This window comes from Morus notabilis, unplaced genomic scaffold (assembly GCF_000414095.1).
Source record: "Morus notabilis unplaced genomic scaffold, ASM41409v2 Scaffold191, whole genome shotgun sequence".
In the NCBI taxonomy this organism is placed as follows: domain Eukaryota; kingdom Viridiplantae; phylum Streptophyta; class Magnoliopsida; order Rosales; family Moraceae; genus Morus; species Morus notabilis.
In genome coordinates, this window is record NW_010366216.1 from 338,591 (window position 1) to 348,618 (window position 10,028).

Below are 10,028 nucleotides of genomic sequence, written 5' to 3' on the forward strand. Positions count from 1 at the left end.
TCTTTCACCTTAATTGCGGTAAGAACTTATCGACTGAATTTACTTGCTCGTAATTTTATGAATTAATCATAAAATTTGCTACAGAATTTAGGAATACTTATATTAATTCCATAAATCCTTCATGCACAAAATATGACCTGAAATTCTCAGAGAAAATTCATTGACTTAAATAAATAAATTTACATTATTTAATTCTAGGGTTTTCTCAGTCATTACACTCCTGACCTCCTTGATAAGTTTGATTTTCGAAGCTACCTCGTATGATTCCAATTTCAATTCGAAGACGGTCTTTTCAAGTTTCTTCTCCTCCTTGGTTGCAGTTGTTGCTTTCGTTGCCAACGCCATTCCAGCTAAGCCAACATCTCCTAGTTTCATAACTCCGACACCTAGTGGTTCCGTCATGCTCCCTTTTTCCAACTTCAGCTAGTGTAAGTCCTGATATTTCATCAACAAGCCTGAAAACACGCTCAATTAGAGAACTGCGATGCTCAGAAGGCTCAAAAGAAATTTTCATAAATATCAACCAAAAATCACAATAGCATCAAAATGGCACCTAGCTCAGCAACTTCAGTTAGTGTAAGTCCTGATATTTCATCAACAAGCTTGAAAACACGCTCAGTTGGAGGACTGCGATGCTCAAAAGCAATTTTCATAAATATCAACCAAAAATCACAATAGCAATTTTGAACAATCAAACAAATTCCCACTTTCGACTTTCTTGAGTTTCAACCTTTACTCAACTTCCATTACTTCAACTTCCAGCAAATTCAATTCAATGCAGTTGTCAAGAGAGAATATGAGCAAAATTCAGTGTTGATAATCGAATAAATATAAATGAAGTATGTTAATCTTTCAAAACGTACAACAGAATAAATCAAACTCAAGCAACGGAATAAATCGAACTCAATCAATCAACTTAAGTGGCTTGATTTACCCTAAAATCGAACTTTCCGGAAAAAAAAATCAAAAGGCCCAAAAACGTACTTTGATAGTGATGTCAATAGGGAGAACTCAGGCAAGGGAATTGTGCTTGGAGGCGCGCTTCCTGGCGGAGCGCTTGGCAGCCTTGAGAAGAGCGGAACCTAATTTGAGGACGCGATCGATAAGGAGTGCCTGATCGGAGTCGGAAGCAGAGGAGTCGAGAAGGCGGTCAAAGGAGAGGTCGACGGAGAGATAAGAGGAATCGGAGTGGCGAAGAAGAGAGTGCAAGAGGTGCTTGATGTCGGAGTGGTTGGGATTGGGGATTCTAGGGTTTCGGAGAGCACATAAGAGAACGGGTGAGAGAGAGATATTGATAAGTCTGAAAAATGATGGGTAAGATGGTGAATTTCAGATTTCACCAGGAATATATTGGGTAATAGGAAATTTTCATTAATGGGCAGCAAGTGATTCCGGCATAAGTTAAAATCTAAAGTTTTTTTTTAACTGATTCTAATTTTAACTTCAAATTCTTCAAAAATTCTTCTAAAAATCTATTTTTATGAAGTTTACGGAAACACAGTTAACTGCTTTAGATGGCTAAATAATTGTTTTTGACCTCCAAAAATCAATACAAGACACGCTTAAACTAATAGGACTCATTTTTTACCACGGAAGATACACGTTATGATTTTTTTTGTTATAAAAAAAAACTGATCTACTTTCTCAATTTGTGTTTTGCTCGGGTCTCTTTTAACTAGCGAGAGCTTAGCGGCTAAATCTCAATACAAGGCACGCTCACGCCTCATTTATCCGACATTTGAATCTCCCACACTCCGCGGACTCCCCCCACGAAAATGAAAGAAGGAAAAATCCTCTGCTAGGGTTTCGTCTCCGATCACCCACAGAACCTTTTTCTGACGCCTTCGCCGGACCTAGGGTTTCGGAATTCCCCTTCCGGCAGATATGGAGGACGACCACGAATATGATCAGCAGTACAATGACGACGACGACGACGACGAGGAAATCACTCAGGAAGACGCCTGGGCCGTCATCTCCGCCTACTTCGAAGAGAAGGGCCTGGTCCGCCAACAGCTTGACTCCTTCGACGAGTTCATTCAGAACACTATGCAGGAGATCGTCGACGAGTCCGCCGACATCGAGATTCGCCCTGAGTCCCAGCACAACCCCGGCCACCAGTCGGATTTCGTCGAGGTCTGTTTGTTTGTCGAGAAAATTCAAATTGCCGCAGACTTTAGGGTTGTATTGATTTTTCATTTCTAAACCGTGTTTAGAAATTGACTCGATTTTGCAGACAATCTATAAAATTAGCTTTGGTCAGATTTACCTGAGTAAGCCGATGATGACGGAGTCCGACGGAGAAACGGCGACACTGTTCCCCAAGGCTGCGCGGTTGAGGAACCTTACGTACTCGGCCCCTTTGTACGTTGATGTCACGAAGAGAGTCATAAAGAAAGGGCATGACGGTGAGGAAGTGACCGAGACTCAGGACTTCACCAAAGTTTTCATTGGAAAGGTTCCTATAATGCTTCGGTCGAGTTACTGCACGCTGTACCAGAATTCGGAGAAGGATTTGACGGAGCTTGGGGAGTGTCCGTACGATCAAGGTGGATATTTCATTATCAATGGAAGTGAAAAGGTTCTAATCGCTCAAGAGAAGATGAGTACCAATCACGTGTATGTGTTCAAGAAGAGGCAGCCTAACAAGTACGCCTATGTGGCGGAAGTTCGGTCCATGGCCGAGTCCCAAAACAGGCCGCCGAGCACCATGTTTGTGCGGATGTTATCAAGGACTAGTTCCAAAGGGGTAATAGGATTATGAGTGCCATTTTGGGGTTGATTTTCCGTGAGAATTCATTTCATTTCTTTGTTATTAACCATGTCTAGAATTCTCGTTATAAGTCTTGTTTACCCTTTTGCAGGGTTCTTCTGGGCAGTATATCCGTGCCACTCTTCCATATATTCGGGCTGAAATACCTATTATTATTGTCTTCCGTGCATTGGGTTTTGTTGCTGATAAAGATATATTAGAGCACATATGTTATGACTTCTCTGATACTCAAATGATGGAGTTGCTACGACCTTCACTTGAAGAAGCATTTGTGATTCAAAATCAGCAGGTATTGCTTCTTCTTCTTTTTTTCCCCTCTTCCTTTATTTTTCTTTACTTCCTTTTCCAGTTTCGTTTTGAAGTATTTGGCCGCAAATTCTTGTGACATGGTTTGATATTGTCTCATACTCTACAGGTTGCGCTGGATTACATTGGGAAAAGAGGAGCTACTGTTGGTGTAACTAAGGAAAAGAGGATTAAGTACGTACTGTCTTGGGACTTCTTTTAAGTCTCAAGATTTTAGCTGAACTTATGTGGTGCTGATAGAAATTATTTGTGCAACCTCATAACAGGTATGCCAAAGAAATACTTCAAAAGGAAATGCTTCCTCACGTTGGTACGGGAGAATTTTGTGAGACAAAAAAGGCTTACTATTTTGGGTAGGTGTTTTTTCCCCTTCCTTCTTCCCCTGCTTGATACGCATTTTTGGCGACTTCTGAAATGTTTAATAAATTTGTTGGTGCTTATGCTAGATATATCATTCATCGGCTTTTACTATGTGCACTTGGTCGGAGAGCCGAAGATGATAGAGATCATTACGGCAACAAGAGGCTGGACCTTGCTGGTCCTTTACTTGGGGGCTTGTTTAGAATGGTTTGTTTTTATTTATTTTTTCTTCGTCCTTTTTGTGGAATCCAAAGGTGACGTGAAGCTGAAGTTGTTGAATGATGTGATTGTTAATTTTTTTTATTGCAGCTTTTCAGGAAGTTAACAAGGGATGTCAGAGGTTATGTGCAGAAGGTTGCTAATTGAAAATCTTTATTCTTTTTCTTCCCCCGGTTAAGTTGCTATAGTGCTTTTACCTACCTACATATTTTATGCATGATCCAGTGCGTGGATAACGGGAAGGATGTTAATCTTCAATTTGCCATTAAAGCAAAAACCATTACCAGTGGTCTCAAGTATTCACTTGCTACTGGAAATTGGGGGCAAGCAAATGCAGCTGGTACAAGAGCTGGAGTGTCACAGGTTCGTGTAGTCATAATTTGTTTTTCTCTTGATAGTATGAAGCTTTTCATTTCTTGATTCTGCAATTTTATGTCCAAGTGCCCTCGTGGCTTTGGATAGGTGCCTTTAGATTTGTCTGCAGACATTAGTTTAGTTTAAAAAAATTTTAAAAAAAAAATCCTGTAGTTGAAACTTCAAGTTTGCATATAATGAGATAGTGATACGCTACTTGTATATTTATTTTTTCCATCGTGTATTCATTTATTTTTTCCACAGGTGTTAAATCGCTTAACATATGCCTCTACCTTGTCACATTTGCGGAGGCTAAATTCTCCCATTGGCCGTGAAGGTGAATTACTTGTATATGTAATTATGTATTTGTTGTTAATTTAATATTCTGAAAACTTGTAATTAAATTCCTTTTGGTCATCCTTAATTTCTTATAATTTTCATGCTACTACTTTTGCGTGTCATTGCTATACTTGACAATTGAAGTTGCCATTTTCAGGAAAATTGGCCAAACCACGACAATTACACAATTCCCAATGGGGAATGATGTGTCCAGCTGAAACACCTGAAGGACAAGTGAGTATACTGCGAACTGACCGATAATCTTAGTGGCCTTTTGGAACCATCTCTTTTAGGCGGCACCTCTAAATTTGATTTCATTGTTCCAGGCATGTGGACTGGTGAAGAATCTTGCATTAATGGTATACATAACAGTTGGATCCGCCGCGTATCCTATTCTGGAATTTTTGGAAGAATGGGGAACAGAAAATTTTGAGGTTTGTTTTTTCAGTTATGTTTGAAAGATGTTGTCTTGAGTCTTGACTCGTGCTTTTCTTCTAATTTTTATTATTTTTATTTTTCATGTTGATTGTAGGAAATTTCCCCTGCCGTTATTCCCCAAGCCACAAAAATTTTTGTTAATGGTTGTTGGGTTGGTATACATCGTGATCCTGATATGTTGGTGAAAACATTACGGCGGCTGAGACGACGGGTGAGTCTGATTCATTTGTTTGTATAAATAAACATTGCGCCAAAAGCATATCATGCAATGTACTTTTTATAAGAATCATGACAAGTTTTTTTCTCCTTTTTTCTTCTTTGGTGCTGTAATAAGTACTAACAACCATGACAAGTTATTAGATGGAGTAATTGTATACTGGAGATTTATTGTACTGCATGATGTCTGTTTCTTTCATCAATACTATATAAGGTAGTCCTTATGCTTCTTTCTTGAATTTTCATTTTGACTCGTGTCTCCTAAGTGCTTTGTTTAGAAAAATTTGGCCAGTGACATTTTACATTTTAAACTTTGCTTTTACTTGCTATTAGATCAGTTTCTTGTAGATGAATCATGGAGGTTGTTTAAATGTGGTATGTTGTATCTTTTCTTCTTTCGGGATCTCTGGTCATCCTGATTTTTTTTTTAAACCTCTTTCTAGTAAAATCGTCTATGTTTCTTATCCAAAAGAAAAATTGTCTAGCATATAATAATATTATTGTTGATGGTAGATACTGTTTTAAAAGAAGAGAGCTTAGCTAGAAATAGCCCTTAGTAGACTTTCCCTAAGTCTCTTTTTATAAGTTCCAAGTACCGCCTCAAGTAGAAGATTAGGAAGTAAATTAAGTAGATGGATTGATTTCTGGATATATATTATTTTCAACAGAAGCAAGTACGGTGACACTGCGTTGGCCTTCTTTTGACAAATTTAGATTGACATTGGAATGCTTGTTTAAGTTCTTACATTCTTGTTACACTTCCTGATAACTTATCAGCTGATATGTGCTGAATTAATTCCTGTTGGCATGATTGTTTGTAGAAGTTATCCTACATCATTTTCCCACATGATTGGTCATATATTTGTTCAATATGCAGTTGCTTAAAATATTGTTATCATACATTTTAGATAGATGATAATGTGTCTTTCCTTGGCACAGGTTGATGTTAATACTGAGGTTGGGGTGGTTAGAGATATCCGTTTGAAAGAACTACGGATATATACTGATTATGGCAGATGTAGTCGTCCATTGTTCATTGTGGAGAAACAAAGGCTTCTCATAAAGAAAAGAGATATTCGTGCACTACAACAGAGGGTCAGCTAACTAAAGTTTCTGTATATAGTTGTCTCTCAAGTTTTGACTAGTAGTTATTGTTCTTTACACTGTCATACTTTCTTCTGTATTGCAGGAGACTCCGGAAGAGGCTGGTTGGCATGATCTTGTATCCAACGGGTTCATAGAATATATTGACACGGAAGAAGAGGAGACCACTATGATTTCTATGACTATTAATGTGAGTTGAACGGTTCTACTTAATCAAAATTCACAATGATAAATTAAATAATTCACTCATTAAGATGCCAATGTTATAATATTTCGAATGCTAATTTCTTAAACCAGGATCTTGTACAAGCAAGGCTCAACCCAGAGGAAGCATATTCTGAAACGTACACTCACTGTGAAATTCATCCATCATTAATTCTGGGTGTCTGTGCTTCTATTATACCATTTCCGGATCATAATCAAGTAAGTTGATGCATTAGGTGTTCAACTTTCCTGTTCAAACTGTTTTGACGATTGTTAGTCTAATAAAGTTGCTGTTCTTTTGATTAGTCTCCAAGAAATACATATCAATCTGCTATGGGTAAGCAAGCCATGGGAATTTATGTTACCAACTACCAGTTTAGAATGGTATGTTTATGCATGCCTTTTTCTTTTGCTAAATTGGATTGACGAATATGTGATTCCCCGCCATCTTAATTAATAATGCGTGTCTTGCATTTATGGTTGCTATTTGCTTATCTCAGGATACATTGGCCTATGTTCTCTACTACCCTCAAAAGCCTCTTGTTACTACACGTGCCATGGAACATCTCCACTTCAGACAGCTTCCTGCAGGCATTGTAAGTACTTTGTTTTTTCTTTCGTATTTCTCCTCTTTGATAATGATTCTTAATAAACTTTTTTTTTTCTCCTGCTTTAGAATGCCATTGTTGCAATTGCCTGCTATTCTGGGTATAATCAGGAAGATTCTGTCATTATGAATCAGTCTGCTATAGACCGTGGATTTTTCCGATCACTTTTCTTCCGCTCCTATAGGTAAGCTTATATTTAAAGTCTTCTGCATATTTTTCCTTTTGTTGTTCTGTTGAGCTTACACTCGTAGATGTATCATTAATTACTCTTTTGTGACAGAGATGAGGAGAAAAAGATGGGGACACTTGTCAAAGAGGACTTTGGTCGTCCAGATAGATCAAACACTATGGTGAGGACTGTGATTTATATTTTGTATGCATTTTGCAGTTTTCAAGTGCGTTGAAAGCCTTTATGTAAGTCTTATACCACAGGGTATGCGGCATGGTTCTTATGATAAATTGGACGACGATGGTCTTGCACCTCCTGTAAGTATTCCTGATCTCTGGAACTTCTTTTTCCTTTTCTTTTCTTTTTTTCCTTTTTTTTCCTTGTATTACCAGTCTTAAAAGAATTGTCAGTCTGACCTGTTTTTTTTATTAAATTGTATGACAGGGAACTAGGGTTTCAGGGGAGGATGTTATCATTGGAAAGACTACTCCCATTGCTCAGGACGAAGCTCAAGGGCAAGCTGCTTCACGTTACACCCGACGTGATCATAGCATAAGCTTACGCCACAGTGAAAATGGGATTGTGGATCAAGTAAGCTTTAATCAAAATAATTCTACGTTATGTTTTTGGATTTGTCTTGATTTATGTCGAGCAGTGAAGCGCTAAATGCTTGTATGATCTGTTCTTGTAGAGTTGTAGTCATTAAATTATGTCAATGGATTTTTCCTTGTAATTGCAAAATTTGGTTCTTTATTAATTTATTGAAACCTCTCCCCATGCTTAAAACTTAATTGTTGTGCACCTGTGTATTGTTCTTCTGATAATCTCAGATTCCTTTTAGGTTCTGCTGACAACAAATGCTGATGGGTTGAGGTTTGTAAAAGTGCGAGTGAGATCCATTAGAATACCTCAAATTGGGGATAAGTTCAGTAGTCGACATGGTCAGAAGGGAACAGTTGGGATGACTTACACTCAAGAAGACATGCCATGGACTGTAGAAGGAATTACTCCTGATATTATCGTCAACCCACATGCTATTCCTTCTCGAATGACAATCGGTCAGCTTATTGAGTGTATCATGGGCAAAGTTGCTGCTCATATGGGAAAGGAAGGAGATGCAACTCCTTTCACGGATGTTACTGTGAGTTAATGTTCTCTTTAAAACTTGTATGCTGAAGCATTGTTTTCGAGATTCCAATTACGTTTTGCTAGATTTATATACTTATTGATTCTGAAGGAAAAACAAAGAAGCTTGCTTATATACGCATGCCACCTGATTAAACGTTTTTTCAACTGCCAAACAACATATATTGATCAAATTTATTTAAAATGTTTTGAAATGACAATCTGGTCTATTAGAGCAGCATTAACCTTCTTTTCTGGGTCTTAAATCATATAGAAAGTGGTAAATGCAATTTGAATTGTACATTTTTTTTTTCAATGGTAAGTTATTGTTGCTCATCTTTCCCGTGGCATACAGAGCCTAATAGGATTTAAGTTTCTCTTTTCTTTTATTTATGACGTGATACTGAATTATGTTTTCTTTTTTTCTTTTTTTTAGTTCACTTATATGAGTCTGAACTCTCTCTCTCTCTCTCTCTCACAGGTGGATAATATTAGCAAAGCACTTCATAAATGTGGCTATCAAATGCGTGGATTTGAGACCATGTACAATGGCCATACTGGCCGGCGGCTTACTGCTATGATATTCCTTGGACCAACTTATTACCAAAGATTGAAGCACATGGTGGACGACAAGATCCATTCACGTGGGAGAGGTCCTGTGCAGATCCTGACAAGGCAGCCAGCCGAGGGACGGTCTCGTGATGGAGGTCTTCGCTTTGGAGAAATGGAACGCGATTGTATGATTGCTCACGGTGCTGCTCACTTTCTGAAAGAGAGATTGTTTGATCAGAGTGATGCGTATAGAGTTCACGTCTGTGAGCGTTGTGGACTGATAGCGATTGCAAATCTTAAGAAGAATTCTTTCGAGTGCCGAGGTTGCAAGAACAAAACCGACATTGTACAGGTGAAACTTTGTTTCATTTTATTTTTCCTTAATTTGCCTCCTCTCCTGTGAGCATTTTACGATAGTACTTCCACATGCAGGTTCACATACCATATGCCTGTAAGCTGCTCTTCCAGGAGCTTATGGCCATGGCTATAGCACCAAGAATGCTGACCAAGGATGTCAAACCATTGAATGACCAAAAGAAGAAAGGAGCCTAAGAATAACCGGCTTGACTCAGCTTTATTTTCCTTTCATCGTTGTGAAAAGCTGCAGCTAATTCGGGAACAATACCTCGTTTATCAGATAACGGAAATTAGGGATGTAAAGTGGACCGGGGAGGGCAGGAATTCCCCCATGGAGCGGAGCATTGGCAAAAACTGCCGCGACCCACTTCCCTATTCCGCTCTTTTAAAAAAAAAAAAAAAAAAAAAAAAAAAAAAACCCCCCCCCGACTGTTTGAAATTTTGTTTGATTCCTGTTTTCCTTTAAATAGATGTATTTTTGCCTTTTTAGGAAAAAAATAATAGAAATTATATTTCTTGTGTTCAAATATTTGTGATTAGTATTTTTGGTTTTATTTTTCTAAATTTTAAAACAGAGGAGTATAAACGACATTTTATATTTTAGAAAATCTTTTACAAGTGAGCAATTTTTTTTTTTTTAATAATACAAACGAGTGATATGTTCACAACAATTACGGAGAACACGATGCCAAAAATGACCTTTTAAATTTCAATTTAAGAAATTTTACACGTTTTTTTTTAACTTATTTTCCTCCCAATATTTTGCGGCCCCAACCGCGGTCCAAATATCTATTTTGACTATAGTTTCGGCCTGGAGATCCACTTGGGTCCCAAATCAGAATTAGATTCATGTTAATAATTTGTAAAGAATGATTATATTTACACTCATTAAATTCATTAATGTGCC

At 37.9% G+C, this 10,028-nt stretch overlaps 1 protein-coding gene across 1 annotated transcript; it reads left to right on the forward strand.

The window, feature by feature from the left end:
• The first annotated feature begins 1,645 nt into the window (after positions 1-1,645).
• On the forward strand, positions 1,646-9,525 carry LOC21397658 (DNA-directed RNA polymerase II subunit RPB2). Its single transcript, XM_010109895.2, has 24 exons — positions 1,646-2,133; positions 2,234-2,746; positions 2,862-3,059; positions 3,186-3,250; positions 3,343-3,429; positions 3,523-3,643; positions 3,746-3,790; positions 3,881-4,018; positions 4,274-4,346; positions 4,506-4,582; positions 4,675-4,782; positions 4,881-4,997; positions 5,942-6,097; positions 6,192-6,296; positions 6,404-6,529; positions 6,617-6,694; positions 6,811-6,906; positions 6,987-7,102; positions 7,199-7,268; positions 7,351-7,404; positions 7,532-7,678; positions 7,929-8,228; positions 8,694-9,116; positions 9,197-9,525. Exons 1-24 carry the CDS (start codon positions 1,885-1,887, stop codon positions 9,314-9,316), a joined length of 3,582 nt encoding a protein of 1,193 aa, XP_010108197.1. The 5' UTR covers positions 1,646-1,884; the 3' UTR covers positions 9,317-9,525.
• Positions 9,526-10,028: the final 503 nt, after the last annotated feature.

Coding starts and splice junctions, on each gene's coding strand:
- LOC21397658 (XM_010109895.2), top strand. CDS start 1,885: ATGGAGGACGACCACGAATATGATCAGCAGTACAATGACGACGACGAC. Junction 6,297..6,403: donor TGATTTCTATGACTATTAAT/GTGAGTTGAACG, acceptor TTCTTAAACCAG/GATCTTGTACAAGCAAGGCT. Junction 7,679..7,928: donor AAAATGGGATTGTGGATCAA/GTAAGCTTTAAT, acceptor GATTCCTTTTAG/GTTCTGCTGACAACAAATGC.